Source organism: Aedes albopictus, chromosome 3 (assembly GCF_035046485.1).
Source record: "Aedes albopictus strain Foshan chromosome 3, AalbF5, whole genome shotgun sequence".
Lineage (NCBI taxonomy): Eukaryota > Metazoa > Arthropoda > Insecta > Diptera > Culicidae > Aedes > Aedes albopictus.
Genome location: NC_085138.1, coordinates 205,381,678 through 205,405,704, shown reverse-complemented (window position 1 = coordinate 205,405,704; position 24,027 = coordinate 205,381,678). Strand labels below are relative to the sequence as shown.

General features: G+C 39.4%; 1 protein-coding gene across 2 annotated transcripts in view; it reads left to right on the top strand.

The window, feature by feature from the left end:
* The first annotated feature begins 408 nt into the window (after window positions 1–408).
* Window positions 409–24,027, top strand: part of LOC109432808 (C2 domain-containing protein 5) — a 70,507-nt gene continuing 46,888 nt past the window's right edge. The window contains exons 1-9 of one of the 2 annotated variants that reach the window (XM_019709153.3): window positions 413–840; window positions 4,341–4,456; window positions 4,513–4,610; window positions 4,667–4,753; window positions 4,991–5,151; window positions 5,218–5,402; window positions 5,477–5,682; window positions 17,103–17,261; window positions 17,320–17,488. In XM_019709153.3, coding sequence (XP_019564698.3) covers window positions 664–840; window positions 4,341–4,456; window positions 4,513–4,610; window positions 4,667–4,753; window positions 4,991–5,151; window positions 5,218–5,402; window positions 5,477–5,682; window positions 17,103–17,261; window positions 17,320–17,488 — 1,358 coding nt within the window. In that variant the 5' untranslated portion in view covers window positions 413–663. Of the gene's footprint in view, window positions 841–4,340; window positions 4,457–4,512; window positions 4,611–4,666; window positions 4,754–4,990; window positions 5,152–5,217; window positions 5,403–5,476; window positions 5,683–17,102; window positions 17,262–17,319; window positions 17,489–24,027 lie in introns of both variants that reach the window. The other variant, XM_062858679.1, reaches the window with a different exon arrangement.

Here is a 24,027-nt window from a genome sequence, read left to right as displayed (position 1 = left end):
CCTTTTTATAATGGGTAAATAAATACCCATCTTCTGACGTAACCGTCTTTACCCGGTAATTGGTAAACAGCCTTTACCCATAGACCTTGCTGGCGTTTATTCACCTTTGGGAAGATTCATTTATTACGTCCAGCGTTTTTCGGGATTTATAGACCCCCCCTCCCCCCTCTGTCACGCTATTTTCCTATACCTAATACACGTACTGTCACACTTTCTTAGACCCCCCCCCCCCAAATGTTGGACGTAATTTTTGAACGTTCCCTTTCTCTTTCAAACATGCAGGCGGAATAGGATTTGTTGTCAACAGGAAAGGTTTCTCGATGAAAACAAATCCTATCCCGCCTGCATGCTTGAAAGAGAGATGCGAATAAACGTCAGCAAGCTCTATAAAATTGGGAGAGGCACTTCTAGGGAAAATGGGTGTTTTTTCACCCATTAATGGGTTTTCGCAAACGACTCTGCAGAGTAGTTTTCAACGAGCGTGATAGCACTGCCGCATCGACGGTGCCAGGATTGCGTGACGAAAGCAGAATGCAAAAATATAAAAACAAACAAAACAAAAATAATCGATCCTTATTTATTTGAAAGACATAATCACTCGTCGCACTGCTCCTTGCGCTCCTTGTGCTTGCAGCCAAAAATCAGTGCAAAAAATAATCCAAGATGCCTGGAAAAGTGAAAGTTAAAGTTCTGGCGGGAAGAAACTTGCCGGTAATGGATAGAGGCAGTGACACTACCGATGCTTTCGTCGAAATTAAGTTCGGCTCCATCACGCACAAAACGGACGTCTGCAGGAAAAGCCTCAACCCAGTTTGGAACTCCGATTGGTATCGATTTGAGGTAAGAGAAGCAGGTGTAGTTAGCATTGACCCGATAAATGTACAAAATGGTTCACGTATGATTAATAAATTCAATTACAATTACAATTGTTTCACATAAAAATTGTAATGTGATGATTTGTAATTTATTAGTAATATCACGACACTGTTGGACAGGCCATATATCAGGTCAAGGAAATTTAAATCATACATATAGATATTTATAACATTGGAGGCTAGTACTAAACTACAGTTACATACAGTTATGGTCACAAATGGCAGAGAAAAAGTAAAAATTATTAAATATATTTTCACTTTTTCTCTTTGCCATTTGTGACCATAACTGTATGTAACTGTAGTTTAGTATTAGCCTCCAAATTGTAATTGTAATTTTTTAATTATACGTGAGCCTGTTAGTTACACTTGTTATAGTATTCAGTAGTTCAGTTAATCTATTCTTCCTAATGTAATTTTTTTCTAATAATCATTTCCTTGACCTGATATAAGGCTAGGATATATAAGGTACTCACTAACAGGTTATCGTTAAGAATAAATAAACAAATTACTTTCAATTAGGTCAAGGAATAGATACAAAAAATAAAGTAACAGTGGACAAGTTAATCTTGGACATGCTTGTAAGGTGAATCTGAAGTCTAATCCAACCAATCCACCTAATCTCGTTCGCAGAGCCTGCTTGAACGACTTAATTGACGGTAATTGTAATTTATTATCATAAACGTAAGCCTGGCGATGTAACCATTAATCAGGTCAAGGAAATTACTGTTTAATATTTCACAAACATTTCGAAAAATAATAACTAATACTCTGAAGGAGATAAGCAAGATTGACTATCCAGTGAGATGCATCATCGTCGTGCCGAAGGAGCTGACGCATAAAACTGGTAGCTGCCTGGTTGCCAAGGAAAGTTGGTTCCAGTAGAATGCCCTTGCAATCATGATAGTTTGTCTCTTCGATGCAGAGTTGCACATTATCAGTCTTGTCAGGTGACTACTGATATTGCACCATCGTCACTATCACTTCAGGCCGTTCAATATCAAAACGACAATGACAGGTAACGACCTAATGTTTACCCGCACTCTAGATCACAATCATTGCAGCTGTTGTGATATTTTAGTGGTTTTCACCAAAACTCAAACTTTTTTGTGTCCAATATGCAAAACTTGTTATTTTGTACCACATATCAAAATATCATCTTGGTAAATCTTTATTTGGATTTTAAAACGAATTTTAAAGATGGCCTATCAGTGATTTCTACATACCATCACAGTCGGTCCAGTTCTGATGGAAAAGGAAAGTGACGGTGACTCAAGAACGCACGCTGACTTGGATCGCAGTCGGCCTATCAGTGATTTCTACATACCATCACAGTCAGTCCAGTTCTGATGGAAAAGGAAAGTGACGGTGACTCAAGAACGCACGCTGACTTGGATCGCAGTCGGCCTATCAAAATCAGTGATTTGCTTACCATTGACAGTGACAGAGTGCACACAGCTAATCGCGTTCGGTAATTTTTACCGACATCTCAACCGCTGAGCGATCGGTAATGGGTTTTTAACGAAATTCTGTAAAAAATTACCAAATTTCGGTAAAATGTTATCGTTTATCTGTCAAACTTTAACGAATTTCGGTAAAAGTTGCTACCTTTACCGATTTTTTCCTGTAAAACAAACTTAACGGTTGAGATTTCGGTAAAACATTACCGAAGTCGGTGATTTTTTTTAGCTGTGCAACTCTGCTTCGATGTAGTATTGCTTTGACATAAATTAAATTTTCATGTCTTTTTTGTGAATTGTATTGAGATCAAATGCAGTTTTGAGGTTATAGCAAATTTTGGATGATTCCAATGTGAATTACATAATAATGCTATAAGAGATGAACCAGCCAAGGGCTGAAAGTCTCTTAAATAAACACAAATTAATCAATCAATAATAATGCTCTCAGATGTCAAAAGTTGACGAAGTTTGGGCCCGCACGAAATTAGGGCATCCCACGGTACCGTCAGTGTACCAGTAGCCGCTCATGACCCAATAGCCGCTCACTGTTGCAAAAATCAAGTTTACACGCATAAATACACTCTTTTCGGTGCTGATATTCTTGGACAGTATAAATTAGACGAGAGCAAAGCCATTTTATGCAATATTTACCGGATAACATAAATTTTAAAAACAAAACAATGAAATTTTTTGAGCGGCTATTGGGCCCAAAAAAGCTGTAGCTAATTTCATGTGTTCCAATAACCGCTCACGCCAAAAAAATACGTCAAAATCGTAAAATCTGCTGATTTTAGTACACAGTGTGTTTAATCCCTATTATACACTCCTACGGAACAGGAAAAAATAATTGTAAAAACATAGAGTTGGAAAAATAATGCACTTTTCCGCAAAAGTCTATTTAAAAGATGGCATAAATTTGTTCGTGAGCGGAATTAGGACCTTTGGTCTCACACCAAATGTAATAATATCATACTTTTATGAAAAGTTTTACATAAGTCTTGATTTGTATCTGATTGCACTTAGATTGAACTAAGGGCCCGTTCATAAACCACGTAGACTTTTTGGGGGAGGGGGGGTGGTCTGACCAAAATCTACGCTCCATACAAATTTCGAATTTTTTGTATGGACAAAAGTCTACGAGGGGGGAGGGGGGGGGGGGGTCCGAGATGGCCAAATTTTGGTCTACGTGGTTTATGAACAGCCCCTAACATAAAATGGAAAAACATTACAAATTGGCTCAACAATCATTCAACAGATGATGTTTTTCTGCGAAACTTGCCTTAGATGAGCGGAATCTGGTACCCTGATGGTATATAAAGAGTAACTAACGAAACGAATGAGATCTTGCGTCACTTTTCGCAATAACGAGGACTGGTAAACTAATATGACAGACAAACAGACGTATAACTTAGAACAAATTGTGATACAAATCATCGTCACGAAAACATAATCGCCCAAAGCTAACCAAGCTATGTTACGCAAACGATGCGAGCGCCGTGATCGACTGATTTGCGAACTACAAAATATTTGAACTAACCGTTAAAAATGGTAACGATAAAAAGTGAGTAGAGTGAGACGTCTGTTTGTCTGTGCTAATATACAACGTAACTTGCTTTTGAAATACCATGGCCTCGATATATTGAGACAAAACTCGGTGTCGACATCAAAAATGACAGACTGTACAAACTAAGGAAAAAAGACTAAAACATATTGTGAACAAAAAAAAAGCACAGAGAAACAAAAATAACACTTAGAAGAAATTTCATTAAAAAAAATCACCACTCAATCGTCCAATGCTAAATACTGTGTTTGGCCGGATCATCACTAGGTGGAGGTTAGGAGCAAACGTCAAACAGAAGCAAAACCATGCCAGCGCCGCGAGTAGTCAATCGATGGAACGTTGAAAAGGTGATCGATGGGGATCGATCAGCGTGTGACGTCTGTTTCTCTGTGTTCGAATCCATGTTTGTATTAGTATTTTATGGTGTTGAAAACCTTCGTATTTCAGGTGGACGATGCCGATCTTCAGGATGAGCCGCTGCAAATTCGCCTCATGGACTATGACACATATTCTGCCAACGATGCCATTGGGAAGGTGTACATAAATTTAAGTCCATTACTGCAGTAAGTTTCTCACAAAATAATATTAAGTCAATCCGCTAAAGCCAAACTTTTTTCAGTTCCTTTACTCTGGAAAAGCCAACACAAAGCAATACGGGTAAAGGTTCGGTTATGTCCGGTTGGATTCCGGTCTACGATACCATGAATGGTGTACGGGGTATGTAGTAGTCACTACTAAATTTAACTTGTTATATTATTGGACATGTGTTTTAGGAGAAGTGAATGTGATTGTCAAAGTTGATTTGTTCACCGATTTTAACAAATTTCGACAGAGTTCTTGCGGAGTTCGCTTTTTTCATTGTAAGTAGGAATCTGTTCCAAGGGGTGATACACAAATTATGTCACGCAAAAACCGATCTTTTTCAACCCCCCCCCCCTCCACCCTATGTCACACTTTTTGTATGGGTCTTCAATATTTTTTGTAAGGGTCGTCACGTTCTGCAAAACCCCCCCTCCCCCCTAATAGCGCGACATAATTTGTGTACGGCCCCCAAAGTTGAGGTTTCATGCTTTCAACTGAGCTTTCTTCTCTTTTAGCCCCGGTTATTCCTCATGGATATAATGCGCAAGTGATACATGGTTTTGTAGAGGAACTTGTTGTGAATGATGATCCAGAATATCAGTGGATCGATAAAATTCGGACACCTCGGGCTTCCAATGAAGCTAGGCAGATAGCTTTCATGAAATTATCGGGACAAGTATGGTTTTCAATTGTGTGAGATTGGGCACCCAATTATTGACTAAAACAAAGTTCAAAATTCTAGGTCCAACGGAAGATTGGATTAAAAGCTATTGAGTTAGGGGCGAATGCAGTAATAGGGTATGCACAATGCTTCGATTTGGAAGGAGATGTAGGTGTGGTGGCTCGAGGCATTGGAACAGCAGTCACACTGGTAAAAATGCATGACAATTACTCTCATCAAGTTGTCGATACTACTCTAGTGGAAGAGTAAGTATGATAGCAGCTAGGGCTTTAATCTTTTCTTGTTGTTATACCTTTCAATCTTCTACCTTATACCTTAGGAACGAACCACTAAGTCAGAATTTGTCCATTGCAAATGGAGCAAAGCACAGTCGCGAACTAGCTGATGCTGCCGGAGCTCGTGTGTCTCAAAGTCCTGCAAAAGCTGGAACTCCTGGTTCTGCGGTAGTGATCATCAAAGATCACAACTCGAGCAGTGCGATTCACAGACGATCTTCTGATTCCGATCTTAGTATTACTCCTAAAGGTGTGTAATATTTGCAAGTTTACGCCGGCTCCAGAGGCACGTTATCCTCCATCCTCCATTTTGGACATTTGTGCCATCGCCATATATATAAGCCTATGTCATAATTTACCCGAGGGAGAATGGGACAAGGGATGGGAATTAGGATAAGGAAAGGTGATGAAATACGAAGGGGTACCCTAGAAGAGGGAATGAATGCATAAGCACTACAAGAGCTCATAGCCCATACCACAACGGGTTTAATCAGTGCCTTGAAAAGGACACTGTAAAACGCAAAGGCGTAAAGGGAGCCTATAACTCATTGGAGGTAGCTTGTGACGTCATGCGACTTTCAATATGACATTGAAAGGCACGTCATCGAAAGCATACTCAATGTTCACCCAAGCATAAACTACGTTTGTGTGTGTACTTTCTTAAAGACGTATACAACTTTGTGTAAAAGAGTCCCTGTGGACATCCCAAAATGGGAGGCATGTGAGTTCACATGAATAGGCATGTGAGCCAGACGAACATCACAGATGTGATAATCGACAATGCGTTTCAAGCATTTCAGAAAGAGTGAGGTAACCAGATAAATGTAGAACTCATTCCTTCTCTATACAACACACGCACCCTTTCGGGATAAAACTATGGAGCAATTTCACGTCATGAAAATAGCAAATAGAAAACTACCGTGAGATGCCCTAATTTCGCGCGGGTCTAAATTTCGCTCACTGATGATATTTAGAGATCATAATCATAGAACTAATTGTTGAATTGTCTAACTTTCACTTTATCTAGTATAGCTGAAGTGAAATTTGGACAATGGACTACCCGGCACCCGCTTGGCGCACACCCACAGTTGATCAGCAGGAGTAAATCCATTTTATTTTGTATGGTGAAAAGCATCTAAAATTGAATTACTTGAAATAGAAAGCTTTTACTGAAAAAATATTTGGTAGGCTTAATAGTAGTCACCATTGTGCACAACCACTACCAAATATTTTTTCGAATAATGTATTCCACTTCGATAAATTTGCTTTTAGATGCTATTCGCCATACAACATTTTTGCAATTTACTTTTAGCGATTTTTCGCGCATAGAAGCTAGCGCCACATTGGTCGATGCGGAGAGTAGGAAAACAGCCGATGTAGTTAATTCATTCAACAATTAGTTTTATGATTATGATCTCTAAATGTTATCAGTGAGCGAAATTTGGACCCGCTCGAAGTTAGGGCACCCCACGGTACACGAGTTCAAAACATGTTTGAAATACACAAATCCCTCTGGAGAGAAATAGGACAAAACCCCATTTGCTCCTGGAGATTTGAAGTAAGCAGAGCTTTTTCAGGCCCATTAGGTCGATTTTATAGCAACAATTCTTGGGACGGAAGCTAGAGATTCGTAACTAAACAAAAGAATGGTTTATCCGGAGATATTTTGAACCTGAACGGGTCAGAGTTCCATTCAGAAATACCTCTTTGCGGTACGCTTCTTTCAAAGCAATAGTTATGGTATACTACAATGAATCGTATTATAGTTTAGCTAATGCGAGATAACTTTTATTCTACACCTGTCAAGTAATAAAGCGTTTAATCTAAATTATGAAAGCATTGAAGCATTATGGGATTTTGACAGGTCGGTATAGTTTTATGGGGACGTTGTTTAATGCTTCATTGCATTTTAAAAGCTTTATGGCAATCAATAATGCAAGCATTTATTATTTTATATATGCCTTTACTAATGCTTTCATAGTTGTAAACAGAAAAAAATACCATCAGTTTGCAAAAAAAATATCTGTACAACCTTTTTAAAAACACAACCATTCAAAAGAAAAAAAAACAGACCCAAACTGTCATGGGTTGCTGCATAGAACTTGGATTATCATGCTCAGATGTTGCTGTTTGAAATTTTTTACTGCGTATGGTTTTTTTTTGGTTCAGGTTGGGACATGAAGACAATCAGATGATGAGGGAACAAAAATTATGTGGGGTTGAGGTATTGGTTTCCTTATTTAACATATAGTGCCCCGATTTCATAAAATAAATGGTAGAAGTCAGCACGTATGAAAACAATAAGAGCAAAATCAACACAGACTAATTTATATCTTTATATTATCTTCGTTTTGGGGGTGGAAGCTCAGGTAAAATATTATCTCCTGGGCGCCCATTAAAAACACCACCCCCGGCGAAGACTGGCGCTCGAGCCTAGCTATTTAGCACTGTAGTTGGAGGAAATGCCAATGCAGAACCCGTAGCTTCCGGGAAGGTAAGCCCAGCTCCCTGGGTTAGTGGGTTGGTGTCAGGCCCTGCGAGCCAGCCGTAAAAAAGACTAGCACCGGAAAATCAACAAGAGAAGAATGCGAACCGATACCAATGGCGACGACCACAGCGACGAAAAGGTACTTGCGATTGGAAGCTCGGTACGTGGAACTGCAGATCTCTCAACTTCATCGGGAGCACCCGCATACTCGCCGATCCACTGAAGGACCGCGGGTTCGGAATCGTAGCGCTGCAGGAGGTGTGTTGGACAGGATCTATGGTGCGAACGTTTAGAGGTAATCATACCATCTACCAGAGTTGCGGCAACACACGTGAGCTGGGAACAGCTTTTGATCGGTTGGTGGCCGATCGACGAAAGAATGTGCAGGTTGAGGATCAAGGGCCGATTCTTCAACATTAGCATAATAAACGTGCACAGCCCTCACTCCGGAAGCACTGATGATGACGAAGACGCATTTTACGCGCAGCTCGAACGCGAGTACGACCGCTGCCCACACCACGACGTCAAGATTATCATAGGGGATCTAAACGCTCAGGTAGGCCAGGAGGAGGAATTCAGACCGACGATTGGAAAGTTCAGCGCCCACCAGCTGACGAACGAAAATGACCTACGCCTCATCGATTTCGCCGCCTCCAAGAACATGGCCATTCGTAGCACCTTCTTCCAGCACAGCCTCCCATATCGTTACACCTGGAGATCACCACAACAATCGGAATCGCAAATCGACCACGTTCTGATTGATGGACGGCACTTCTCCGACATTATCGACGTCAGGACCTATCGTGGCGCTAATATCGACTCTGATCACTACCTGGCGATGGTTAAACTGCGCCCAAAATTGTCCATTATTAACAACGTACATTACCGGCGGCCGCCCCGGTACGATCTAGAGCGACTGAAGCAACCGGATGTCGCCACCGCATACGCGCAGAATCTCGAGGCAGCGTTGCCGGACGAGGGTGTGCTCGATGTGGCCCCTCTAGAGGACTGCTGGAGTACAGTCAAAGCAGCCATCAACAACGCAGCCGAGAGCACTATCGGGTACATAGAACGGAGTCGACGAAACGATTGGTTCGACGAGGAGTGTAGAGCGGTTCTGGAGGAGAAGGATGCAGCGCGGGCGGTAATGCTGCAGCATGGAACCCGACAGAATGTGGAGCGATACAGACAGAAGCGGAAGCAGCAGACCCGTCTCTTCCGGGAGAAAAAGCGCTGCCTAGAAGAAGCGGAGTGCGAGGAAATGGAACTGCTGTGCCGTTCACAGGAAACACGTAAGTTCTATCAGAAGCTCAACGCATCCCGCAAAGGCTACGTGCCGCAAGCCGAAATCTGCAGGGATAAGGACGGGAGCCTCCTGACGGACAAACGTGAGGTGATCGAAAGGTGGAAGCAGCACTTCGACGAGCACCTGAATGGCGAAGAGAATGTAGGCACGGAGGACCAAGGCAGCGGAGGAAATGACTATGTTGGTGCAGCAGAGGACGGGAACGAACCAACTCCCACGCTGAGGGAAGTTAAGGATGCCATCCACCAGCTCAAAAACAACAAAGCGGCTGGTAAGGACGGTATCGCAGCAGAACTCATCAAGATGGGCCCGGAAAAGTTGGCCACCTGTCTGCACCAGTTAGTAGTCAAGATCTGGGAAACCGAACAGCTACCGGAGGAGTGGAAGGAAGGGATAATCTGTCCCGTCCATAAGAAAGGCGACAAGTTAATGTGTGAGAACTTTCGAGCGATCACCATTTTGAATGCCGCCTACAAAGTGCTATCCCAGATCATCTTTCGTCGTCTTTCACCTAAAGTAAATGAGTTCGTGGGAAGTTACCAAGCCGGTTTCATCGACGGCCGGTCGACAACGGACCAGATCTTCACCGTACGGCAAATCCTCCAGAAATGCCGTGAATACCAGGTCCCAACGCATCACTTGTTCATCGACTTCAAAGCGGCATACGACAGTATCGACCGCACAGAGCTATGGAAAATTATGGACGAGAACAGCTTTCCCGGGAAGCTGACTAGACTGATAAGAGCAACGATGGACGGTGTGCAGAACAGCGTAAGGATTTCGGGTGAACTATCCAGTTCATTCGAATCTCGACGGGGACTACGACAAGGTGATGGACTTTCCTGCCTACTATTCAACATCGCCCTGGAAGGTGTTATGCGACGAGCCGGGCTCAACAGCCGGGGTACGATCTTCACGAAATCCAGCCAATTTGTCTGTTTTGCGGATGACATGGATATTATTGCTAGAACATTTGGAACGGTGGCAGAACAGTACACCCGCCTGAAACGTGAAGCAGCAAAGGTCGGACTGGTGGTGAATACGGCTAAGACAAAGTACATGCTGGTAGGTGGGACTGAGCGAGACAGGACAAGCCTTGGCAGCAATGTTACGATAGACGGGGATACTTTCGAGGTGGTAGAAGAATTCGTCTACCTCGGTTCCTTGCTAACGGCGGACAATAACGTGAGCCGTGAAATACGAAGGCGCATCATCAGTGGAAGTCGTGCCTACTATGGGCTCCAGAAGAAACTGCGGTCAAAAAAGATTCACCCCCGCACCAAATGTACCATGTACAAGACGTTAATAAGACCGGTGGTTCTCTACGGACACGAGACATGGACGATGCTCGAGGAGGACCTGCAAGCACTCGGAGTTTTCGAGCGACGGGTGCTAAGAACGATCTTTGGCGGCGTGCAGGAGAACGGTGTGTGGCGGAGAAGGATGAACCACGAGCTCGCTGCACTTTACGGCGAACCCAGCATCCAGAAGGTGGCCAAAGCCGGAAGGACACGGTGGGCAGGGCATGTTGCAAGAATGCCGGACAACAACCCTGCAAAGTTGGTGTTTGCTAACCATCCGGTTGGTACAAGAAGGCGTGGAGCGCAGAGAGCACGATGCAAATGCAGCTGCAAATCGAGTATTATGGCGGCAAATTGTTGATTCAGTATTATCATGAATTTGATGTTAACTAAATAAATGAAATGAATTATCTTCGTTTGTGGAATCAATCGGTTTTTTTTACCTGTATTAACGAGATTTTTAGCCCTAGGCTAGTTCATCTCGGGACCCACGCTTTACTTCCCTTCCGAAAGAAGAACTCACATTATGCAAGTTTGTCGGGAGTGGGATTCGATACTAGGTCCTCGGCGTGATAGTCAAGTGTTCTAACCATCACACCAGGTCCGCTTCGAATCAATCGGTTCTGCAATCGCTTGTTTTCGAATGAATTTGGGAGAGTAAGATAACTGTTGACATTCAGACCCTAGCACAACTTTTTAGAGCTGCTGAAAACATAACTCAATAAAGCTCGAGCTGAGTATACGTTACTTTATGTTGCACATTTTTTCGGGTGCAAAATGCATGGTAGTCGTAGCACAGTCACAGTCTAGGTTCAATTGGGTTGTTTAGTGAATAAAATATTGCTATTTTATGTATCCTAATCGAAAGAGCTCATTTTTCTGAGTATAACGTGATTTTATTGCGATCCAATTCCTTTGTTTTGATGGTTAAATTAACAAAACAATTTTGATTTCTGTGGATACAATGACAGTTCATTCGATAAAATGACAGTTCGTCCCGAACAAAAAATTTTCCCCATACAACCTTTAAATGCATTTTAAAAATAGTTCCCGGCCACCAAAAAATTTTAAATTTTGGATATCGACTAATTTTTAGACGGAGAATCCAATTATGGAATAATCTGAATACCCCTAAAGAACTCAATTCCCGAATTAGAATAAAAAACATGAGAGTGAGAGTATCGGAACAGGTATGAGAAGATAAAAATAGACAGAAAAATGAAAAAATACTTTTTTTCTTTTGTTGACATGATGTCATAAGTATGCATTTCATACTATTTCATTGCATTAGCTATATGGCACAATATGCTTTAGCAATCACCACAGTAAAGCTTGCTTTAAATCAACAATAGTAGCGCCACTTTCGACTTTAAACCTACTTTAATGGTACCTATATGACAAAACAACTTTACATCGCATGTCATATATACACTATAAAGCGAAATTAATGCTCTATATCCAGCGTCATGGTTACTTGGGAAACCACAACGAGACTCTCTTGGAGTAGCAATGGAAGCGAATTATCCTTATCCAAATGTGGTCGCAACCAATAAGTACAGGTTCCCTAGTTTGTTGAGCAGGGGCGCTTGAATACGCAAATTTTGCGAAGGAATACTCAAAAGTGCAAAGAAGGTCAAATTGAGACTTCTCATCTGACACATGTCAATCAGTTAACTCATGATAAATTCTGCTCATGAGAGTTGGGTTAGGTGCAATTCTATGTTAAGTTATCTATGAACTGTACTACAAAAGTAATCCATCAAACTGAAGCATCTCAAAATAATGTTTGAGCTACTTTAGAAAATGTTATCATCGTAGCAATACTGCCAAACATCAGCGAAAAGATGGTGAATACAAGAGCTTGCTTTCAGGCTCAAGCATCCGTAATATTTTTTCGGAAAATAAAAAGCAGTTTTCTCGCTGCAAATCAAAACATCGACCATGAAAATATTTTCACTGCATTCTATTCCTCGTGTGAAGTACAGTGAATATATTTTCATAGCAAAGACTTTTGTTTTGAACGAAAAAACTGCTTTCGAATGTTTGATGATGACGATGATTTCAATGACAAATTGTTCAACGTGAAGGCATCCATAAGGAAAGGTTGAAACATACTGTTAACGTTATTCTAAGATATAGCATGCTCGAGGCACGATACTTCATTTATAATGAAAGAAGCAAAACTGGGTTCACAAGGTAACCTATACAGAAGTTACCCTACGAAAATGAACTTTTTGAAGAAGAGTCACTTTTGCTATGTACACATTTTACGCTAAAAATTGATCTGAAGTTTCCTAGCCGTAGCCACTCTCCAAACTAGACAGGATAACACTCTTCACAATCACAGCAAAAAAAAGGAAACATTAACGACAAAATAAATCGGTGCTAATGGACTACCCGCTTGGCGCACACCCACAGTTGATCAGCAGGAGTAAATCCATTTTATTTTGTATGATGAAAAGCATCTAAACTTGAATTACTTGAAATAGAAAGCTTTTACTGAAAAAATATTTGGTAGGCTTAATAGTAGTCACCATTGTGCACAACCACTACCAAATATTTTTTCGAATAATGTATTCCACTTCGATAAATTTGCCTTTAGATGCTATTCGCCATACAATATTTTTGCGATTTACTTTTAGCGATTTTACGCGCATAGAAGCTAGCGCCACATTGCACAATGGTCCACGAAACAGATTTACGAGGAAAGATGCATTCAGCGCCTTCAAATGATTTTCTAGATTAATATGGTCTTCTACAAAGTTGTTCCTAATATTAATGCCCTCTTTTCAATATACATGAAAATTAGGGTAGTCCATATTTTCAAAGAAATTGAAAACCAAACATTTTTATTTGCAAGAATAACTATATACATTCTTCGGGAAAGTTGTAGATCTATCAATTTTGAGCAAGTTTGCTGAAGACACATTTTATGTAGCTTTAAAATTGACCGATCTAGAGGTTTTTCTGAATAAGCTCAGGGTGATTCAAGAAAAACCGGTTTTCTGGCGTTAACTTTTTCAGTTTCAATTTTTCATCAAAGTCGCCCAAGAAACACTTGTAGAGCATTTGAAGACGCGTCGTTTTGTGCGATTATCTCTTTTGGTTCAATAGTTACAGGCGTTTTTCTTAGAAAATCATAGTTTTTTAAAAAGGTGTTATGACGGGTTGGGGCAAACATAAAAAATATCTTTTGCCTGCATTCAAAGGAAGAAATGTTGTTATAAAACATATCAAAAAATTAGAGAGGTATGGTATGTGGGGGCAAGATGGGTCAGGGGGCAAGATGGGTCAGTACCGTTTTCAATCGCACAATATATGTTTTGAATCTTTCAATAATTTTTCCAGATAAACGACGGGGATACACAAAAAAGTGGTATATTGTTTTTAAAATTCTATACGTTCCTCGCACAGAAAAAAAAACAAAATTTTTTTTCGTTATACTTCTTATGCTATACATTCCATATAACTACGTGTATTGTGTAGACGGGGCAAGATGGGTCACCCTAATTTTTCGGTATGTTTGCATAGTTTTTGAAAATGTTTTATTTTTCATGGAAAGGCTATTCTGTGACCTACATTATCGAAGCGATGAAAGCACTGAAAATTTGAGAACATATTTTTTAAATTTTCCTTAAAAAATATAGGTTTTCAAAGTCCGTTTATGGCAACACGAACAAAAATCTTCTAGTTCTGAGAATAATCTACCGATATGTTTCAACACTTTCTTCATGTAATCTGTACGTCTATGAAGCTTAGATGTATAGAGAAAAACTAGAAGATATAGTATTTTTTGTTGGAGGAAAATCGAGTTTTCTTATAGCTGACCCATCTTGCCCCCGTTAAAATGAGGTGGGGTGAGATGGGTCATGTTTTGAAAATTGTTTGTCAAGAAGCAGGTATCAAACTTTATTACCTTTTTATACTCTTATATCATAGCTGACTAGTGTATCTGAGAGTCGTGGTAGAATACAGAGAAATGCGATTTATATTCAGAAAGTTATAGGGATCCATTTCTTTAGTGATCCATCCTGCCCCCACTTACCATATTATTTTTGTAACTGAAGTAAAAAATACTTGAAAAGTGCCTATTTTTTCTAGAAAATCATCAATATCTTTTGAACTGAATGACGTAGCAACATTCTCAGCGCACGAAAATGCGCGTTTTTGGAAGCTCTAAAAATGGTTCTTAAGCGACTTTGACGAGAAATTTTAAACAAAAAAGATAAAGCAATAAAACGTTTTGTTCTAGCGTCACCCTATGAAAACTATTGGAAAATGCTCCAAATTTGGTCAAAACAGTTTAAACGCTGTATCTTTTTTGTTTCAAATTTCTCATCAAAGTTGTCTAAGAACCATTTTAGAGCTTTAAGGTGAAACGGGACGCCGTGTTATTTTTCCTATCTTGCTTCTCTTTCTAACAATTTGCCTCGCGATTTTGAAGATGGTAATCTCGAGTTCTATCGCATTGAAGATGCTGAAAAACAATCAGCATATGCACTGCAAGTGAGCATACACGGTGATAGGTTTTTGTTGCAAAATATTAAGTAGAATCTGAGATTACCATCTTAGTAGCAACAGAGCAATGGCGGATATTTCCCCGACCGTCCCGTCCGCCCTTAAGAAACGCACATTTTCGTGCGCTGAGAATGTTGCTACATCATGCCGTTCAAAAGATATTGATATTTTTCTTGAAAAAATAGGCACTTTTCAAGTATTTTTTACTTGAGTTACAAAAATAACACCCCTCTAATTAGCTAGAAGTAGCTTATTACTATGTATTGTATTGCAAATTGTTTAAGTATTCCATTTCATGTGTTTTCATCGTGTTCGTTAGGCTAGACTTTGTGTATTACTGTATGTCAGATAATCGTAGTGTGCTCTGCCAGCAGCCGGTCAATTTTTTTTTTCCTGTCAGAATTTTTCTCGTTTTTAATTATTTATTTGAGACATTAGAATAATTTCCTTTTGTGATCGCAGACAGTATTTTGGTTTTTTGTAACAATCGGATTCCAAATCCCTATCGCCGTCGTCTTCATCGTCGAGTTCCGCCGTGTTCCGTGGTGATAGTGTCGTGGTCGTTGCACCGGAAACTGATAGAAAGGAAGTGATTCGTTGAACGCAATCCTCCCGTGGACAGAATTGTACGGGTGTGTTCTTTTGAGGGTGAAAATAATGGCCCTGTTACAATAGATGGAGTAGAAATTTTCTTCACGCAATCAGTGGATTAGCAGTGAGTGGTACTGCGTGGAAATTTGAATATACTGAGAATATTCCCGTAGATCATAAATCGCTTGTCTTTTTTCTCACGTTTTGAACACGGATTAATGTCCTCGATTCCGCTGGCAAATATTCAGTGTGTGAAAAGCAAGTGTCCTTCCGCGTAGATTCCTATTCGTGTACTCCGGCAGTGATGATATCAGTATTGATAGTGACTTATTTCTCCTCCCGGAATGCTGTATCCTGTGTGCGAAGAATAAAACGACATGTCGGATGTGTGAACGAGTCCGGCTGATGCTCTTCAAGTGAAGCAGTTGATCTGTAGTGACTGTTTTTTTTTCGGTAGACGACAGGAGACTAAACTTGGTGAGCCCGTTTCAATATACACGTTTTTTTCATCTTTTTAATGAATATTTCAAACTATCTACACTAAATACATTATACTGTGGGGTTACACACACGGGGGATAGCCTAAGGGTGTTGAATGAACTGATGACCGGACTTAAGTTCGTGGAGTAGCCAGACTTTTGTCATGAGATAGCAACTTTTGTTGACTTCCGAAGGGATTCAGCGATTTTAACTCTCCCTGCTAAAACAAACCATCAGGTAGATTATTCCCTCCCGGAATGATTCTGCAGTCATAGGTAATCCTTGCGCTGATGGTGGGTACACTTCAATCATCATCATCATCAAAAATTCTTGTGTAAAACAAACCTGCATTTATTTTTTCTCCAATGAATGCAAATTTATTCCAAGAGTACTCAAGTTTATTCAAAAATACAATCATCAATAAGAAACCTCTACATTCGTTACTAATATTTACTTTTTCAGCGGTAATAAGGTAAATCATACATATTACATAATTCAATATTTATTTATAATAACTTATCATACGCTTTTTCGCCAAGGAAAGCATCCCATCAAACCCCACCCAACTTCCAACTCCAGATATCTATGAAGTGGCCCAAGTTCTTGGACATGTTCTGAGTAGATATCTAATCAACATTTCCTCCCCATCCCCGCTGATCGTAAGGACCTGGCCAGGTGTCGAGAGTTCGTTAAATGAAAGGTTTGTCAAATCCCAGGCAACTTTTCTGGCGCATTAAACGTCTCTATCGACAGCCACCCCAGGATGTGTACGGTCGGATATGCTATGCTATGCTATGCTACTGTATGTCAGATAATAATTATACACATAAATTATTGGGTCAATATTAAGTTTGTTGATTGAGCAAATAAATAAATATACTTTACACAAATTTATCTGTTAAATTGTTTCAAAATAAAACTATTAAATCAATAGTATCAGTTTCAGAAAATAGTACTGATTTCCATCCAAAATACACACATTACAGGAAGCTCTCTCACGTCCAACGATCGTTATTTTGGTATCGGATCAAGAGGTCAACCAACCAGTATATTGATTAAACCATTGAACCATGACGCACTGGAACTGCTTGAGTATCCATTCCTAACTATTAGCAAGGTACCACCAGCTTTCGTGCTGCATTTAGGTAATCATTATTAAGCACAAGTTTGATCATTTTGTTTTAATACATTAAATTACTGCAGGTGCCACGGTTTCCGCCCGATCAGTGAAATTACTAGCACGTGTGCCCAATCCCGACGATCCAGAAACTCGCGATATGTGGTGGAACGAAATCCGCATGGAAATTCGTTCCCATGCTCGTGCGATCGGCTGCAACATGGTGTTGGGATACACAGAGACCACTACAATTTCGTAAGTTCAAAAAGATATCATGTCAACCAATAATGATTGATTTTATGTTTTGTCTAACAATGAAACGTTCAGGAAAATGGTTCTATGATAACCCATACATAGACGTAACTTTGGTAATTATGTTAGTAGAGTGCAATTAACTCGTGGTCCATCATCCGCCGTCACACACCGTTCTTCTGCACCGCCAAAGATTGTCCTTAGCACTTGTGTACATACAAATTCTTCTGAAGCATGATCTAGTTCTCATGACTGTAACGACCATAGAGGACCGTGTTGTATTGCAGACTACATCTCAAATTGGACTATCACACTTTTTTTGGTACGCCTAAAAAGTGTGATGGATGCTCCAGGATGCTCCCCAAGGGTTGGTTTCGCTTAGTTCACCTCTAGCGAATACTGTTTTGATTATCGGCAACGCAGTCTTTTTAATTTGTTAAACGAGTTTTATTATTTAACCCGACGTTTCGGCGCAGGTATGGCGCCTTCTTCAGGGGAAACTGTAATTATTATTGGTTTCATTACAATATTTTAAGTATACAAATACTAACCACACAGTAAACAAACGTACAGATGTAGAGCGACTTAACACTACATATGCTGCTCTCTTGCACAGTATTAAACCATTACGAACACAACAAGCATGACCGAATTAGACCAGAATGATGAAACTTTTCAACCAAGAGAAAGATTTCAAAACCGCTGCAACTAACAACAGTGAGGTCCAATCAACAGAAGACTAAAAGCGCGCAAAAATAGTATAGAAACCAATTTTAAATTTTAGTTTTTCACCGCAGTTAGTGTAAGTTTAAAATAATTTCGAACAAAAATCCACAACGGAAACACTTAAGATTTATAAATTACAGCATGTACCAACATTATAAAACCCCGACAGTTACAGTTCGCCATAACCCCAAACCAAAAACGAATACTTTATTGTAAGTTAAAAATGTGTAGTATACTTAAAATATTGTAATGAAACCAATAATAATTACAGTTTCCCCTGAAGAAGGCGCCATACCTGCGCCGAAACGTCGGGTTAAATAATAAAACTCGTTTTACAAATTAAAACCCGATTTAATCCACCTATGGTGAACAGAACCCTTCTTACACTTATTAAAATTATTGTTTATTATTTGTATTTAACATATGAGTGATGGACCAAAAAATCTAGAAAATATTGTGGATTTGGCATCTAGTGGATTGGTTTCCAAAATATCATCATGGATCATGCCAGAAATGCCAGGCAAAAAAAATATCTTACTTATTCTGGAATTATGTATCTTTTGTCAACTGCCAAAAGATCTTGAATCGATAAACAAATGGATAAGAAAATAAGCGAGATACACTTTGTCTAATACATTTGTATCTCTTAATCAGTCGAATAAACTAGCTCCGAAGTACTTGGTATTCATGGTTATGGTGTAAAAAGGACAAAAATAATATATCTACTATGCTAATCAGTTTTGGAATTAGCTAGTTATTTTGGCTGTCCAGTTCTTGCATTTTTCCCACAATATATAAATTCAAAGCTCTCATTTAATATGTTATTAGTTTCCATAGAATTCCTGTTTATTTGTAATTTGTTATTTATAATTTTATTGTAAACAATAATCTGCTAGTATACACTTTATATGAGGTCAGCATTATTGATTGAACAATAATTTCCCATAGACTGGTCAAAAGCTTATGCAAGATAACAAACGAATATAATAATAAAAAACCCGATTTAATCCACCTATGGTGAACAGAACCCTTCTTACACTTATTAAAAATATGGTTGTATTATTCGTATTTAACAAATTTATTTTGATTGATTGACCAAAAGTTCTAGAAAATATTGTGGATTTGGCATCTAGTGGTTTGGTTTCCAAAATAGCATCAGACCATGGACTTAACTACCAGAAATGCCAAACACGTCCTAGAATCTTGTATGGAATGTTTAAAAATAATAGCTTCCATATTCAACAAATGGATAAGAAAATCAGCGAGATACATTTTGTCTAATATCTCTTAATCAGTCGAATAAATTAGCTCCGAAGTACTTGGTATTCATAGTTGGTGCAAAAAGGACAAAAATGATATATCTACTATGTAAATCAGTTTTGGCATTAGCTAGTTGATTTGGCTGTCCGGTTCTTGCACTTACCCACAGTATATAAATTCAAAGCTTTCATTTAACATATTGTTAGTTTTCAAAGAATTCCTGTTTATTTGTAATTTGTTATTTATAATTTTATTGAAAATAATAACCTGCTAGTATACACTTTATATTAATATTATTATTTATTTATTTATTAAAGAGGTTTCAACAAAAAGTCATTCGCCTCCGATACACTTTATATGAGATCAGCATTATTTATTGAAAAATAATTTATCTTAGACTGGTCAAAATCTAATGCAAGACAACAAGCGAATATAATAATAAAAAAAGGAATTTATTGAAATACTCTTCGAAAGATATCTCAGTAACCAAATGTCCAATCGAAATAAAATTTCAGAACCTTTTACAAGGATATTGTAGCTTTCATTTGGTGCTTAGAGAACCCAAATAGGTTGACAGATGGCTGAGATATTTATTATGATACACTTTCTCAAAAATCTCTCAAAAAGTTAACCTGTATTACTCTCAAGTACTCTTTGAAAGATATTTCAGTAACCAAATGTCCAATCCTAATAAAATTGTATAGGGTTCTACTAGGATATTGTAGCTTTCATTTGGCGCCAGGAGAACCGAAATCGGTTGACAGACGGCTGAGATATTTATTATGATGCACTTGATCAAAAATCTCAAAAAGTTTAGTTGTATAAATCCTAAGTACTCTTTGAAAGATATCTCGATAATCAAATGTCCAATCGAAATAAAATTTCTGGGCAATCTACTAGGATGTTGTGGCTTTCATTTGGTGCCAAGAGAATCCAAATCGGTTGACAGACGGCTGAGATGTTTAATATGATGCATTTTGTTAAAAATCTCAAAAAGTTTAATTGTATAACTCCTAAGTACTCTTCGAAAGATATCTCTGTAACCAAATGTCCAATCGAAATAAAATTTCTGGGCGATCTACTAGGATATTGTAGCTTTCATTTGCTGCCAAGAGAACTCAAATCGGTTGACAGACGGCTGAGATATTCATCAATATGCTAAATGTCAAAAATCTCTCAAAAAGCTAATCTATATGACTTCAAAGTACTCATCGAAAGATATCTCGGTAACCAAATGTCCGATCGTAATAAAATGCCACACACACACACACATACACACACACATACACACACACATACACACACACACATACACACACACACATACACACACATACACACACACACACACACACACACACACACACACACACACACACACACACACACACACACACACACACACACACACACACACACACACACACACACACACACACACACAGACATTTTCTCAGTTGGTCGAAATCCATCATAGCCGACAGTGTTGCGCGCGGTTCTACCAACAGATGGCAGTGTGCTCATAAAAATGACACCGGGCAAAATTTGTTGATGAATTTCCTCTATGAGTTACGTTTGTTTGTCTATGATGTTCATGTCAAATTTACCAGATTTCGTAAAAATCGTGCACGGTTGAGTCTAGTAATCCTACATTATAGAGATCTGCGGAGGTGGCCATAGTGAGCCAATCGTGCAGAGAGAACTGTCAAAGTGTGAGCCAAATGAACATGTTTATCGTTCGTAGGAAGGCGTCGTTTGAACGGTATTGCAATCGGAACTAAATAAATTAAAATTGTTTATTTTTAATATCGAGATTTTGGCGGCATATGTATGTTTAGTAAAAAGATAAAAAAATATTAATTCTGCTTTCAAAAGCTCATGCTTATGACGACACTTTTGTTGCTGAACTTGTCGAAAAAACTTCCATTGCTGCTTCTTGCTTCACTTCTGCCGATATGATTAGCGTAACACTTTTGCAATGAATTTCAGATTTCTTCGATTGCTCCGCTATTTCTACAAAATTTTGAAAAAAAAAACTACATAATTAGAAAATGTAAACAAAACAACTTGAACCACAACGAAGTCACGCACAAAGTTTGAACATCTAGCTTTGTAGCAAGTGTTGGCAGCTGTTGTAAACAAAACAAACAGCGTTGCCGAATCGACGTATGTAACTTCCGCTCATCTATATGTATAGGATTTCTAGTTGAGTCCAGCTCTTCGCATTACATCTTCGGGGACGATGTTGAAAAGTAGCCCATAACCATGTGAGTTAGGGATCTTGTTGAAATCCTCGGCGAGATTCAAAAAAAAAACTGAAAACCCGAATACCCGAGATCTTTATGTAGTTTTGTACACCGTTCACCGTTGGAATCTGATCAGCTTCTCAACAAAGCCGGTTTTCGTCCAGGATTTTCAATAGTTCCGAGTGTTGGACTGCCATATATTGTTCGTGCAGTTGAAAATCGGAATTTTTGACACGCGAAAATCGATGTTTCTCCTAAACCGTGTGTCGGACGTACGTCGGGCACAGTGCGCTGGATAGAGGGCCAGGTCCGCTGTCCAGCGCACTACGTCCGACGTTAGGTTTCACGTATGGATTTTGAGGAAATTCGATTGTCGGGTGTGAGGAAACTTCGGGGTTCAACCGTGACGAAAATACCGCTTTGAAGTCGATAAACATTATGCCATAGAAAAACAGACGTCACACTCTACTCGCTTCCCATTGATTACCTTTTGTTGATTCAAATATTCGGTAGTTGGTCAATTGACCAGTCGTGCCGCTGGCATTGTTTTAGCTCTTGTTTGACGTTTGCTCACTATCGCCATCTAGTGGTGGCTTGTCCAAACACGGCATGATTATCATTGGGCGATTACGATTTCGTGACGATGATTTTTAAGGACAAACGTCTTGAAATCCCGCTTCAACAGTGCATCAGAACTTCAGATGCACAAATCTCAAGAAGAAAGCTTTAAACAACAGTACATGTTATTATTCTGTTCTTGCTCACTTGTAATAAGCCTAAAATAAGAAAATCAGATGCACTGGTTTTGTTTACGAAAAGATTTGTGCCTCGAAAGCGTGAGTAGGTGCCAAAGTCGTCCATTGTGGCGGCCATTTTGGGATTCTAACAAGTCTGTCCTTAATATAATTTGTGCTGAGTCTTACGTCTGTTTCTCTGTGATAATGCGTTACCATATTCACGGTGCCTAGTCTGTATCTAATTCAGTAATAAGTTTATTTTTTGACGTAAACTACGTCTATGGGGAAGGTACGGTACTGTACCACGGTACCGGGTGCAAAATGAAAATCTAAAATTTTGCGACCGTCACGAAATTGCAACAGATTTCAAACGCTAATAACTCAAAAAGTAATCGATGAATTTTTCGGATTTTAGCACGAATCGATAGGAAAACTTCATAACAATTTTCTACAATACACAAAAGTCACTATTTTCAATCATAAACTTTTGAAATATTGAAAACTGTTGATCCATGTTTTTATTTTATTGACCAATCACGTGCAAGCACGTTTTTTGGGTATTTCGCTGCGGTATAAAAGCATTCTGCTTCTTCTCATCTTCCATCAGTCTTCTTCGATTACTCGATGGAAAAGCATCGGCAGAGCGCTGGCGTTCTGAATTAGTATTCTTCCGAGCGTCGACCGCGGTGGAGCGGGAGAGAGCATTTTCATTTCGCTCACCCATTCTGCTTCACACTACCGAGCGCGTTGGACGTGCCGTCGGTCGGCAACCAAGCAGCAGCGGCGGTGGTGACCCAATCGCAATTTCCCAGTGCGGTAGCGCATGTGCCTGGCAGCAACGGAAAGGAAATTTCAACATCGGATCCAACATCATCGCCGGAGGAAAATATCCCTCCTGAAAGTGGAATATATTTTGCGAAATCAAATTTAAACAGCCCTTTTGAGGGTTACTATTTTAAATTTCTGCACAAGAGTTCATTCAGAATTATCCTAGAAAGTAGCCGACATATTAAAACCAACTATAACAAAAGCGCTGCCGAGCGCGGTAGCCGCACCGACAGCAACCGAGTAGCAGCAGCAGGGATGGTGGCTCATTAAGATTTCCCCTGTGCGGTAGCGGATAGGCATGACACAGCAACTGGGAATTTTCATCGGAGAGAATTTAACCGCTTGATGTCGAATCAGTTCAGAATTCAATGTTCTGTGTGTAAACTTAAGCGCGCATCAAACATGAAATTTGTCCAACTTAGAAAAGTTTGCTGGTTTGCTGGAAAGTGAAAATTGTTAACCAGCGTTGCCAAATTTCAATAAAAATTTTCGAATTTCCAATATTAGTAATCTTTAGTAATGTTGACCGAAAATACATGGTATTTGTAGTATAGCCATTTAGTTCACCACTGGACTATCGCACTAGTTTTTACGAGTGCGAAAACGCTAATAAAAGTGCGCGATAGCATCAAATCAACTCGGTGTCTTCAGAGCACTTGTTCACCATAGATTGAAGAAATAGTGCGCCGAAGACATCAACCTTATGTGATGCAATCGCGCACTTTTATTTACGTTTTCGCACTTA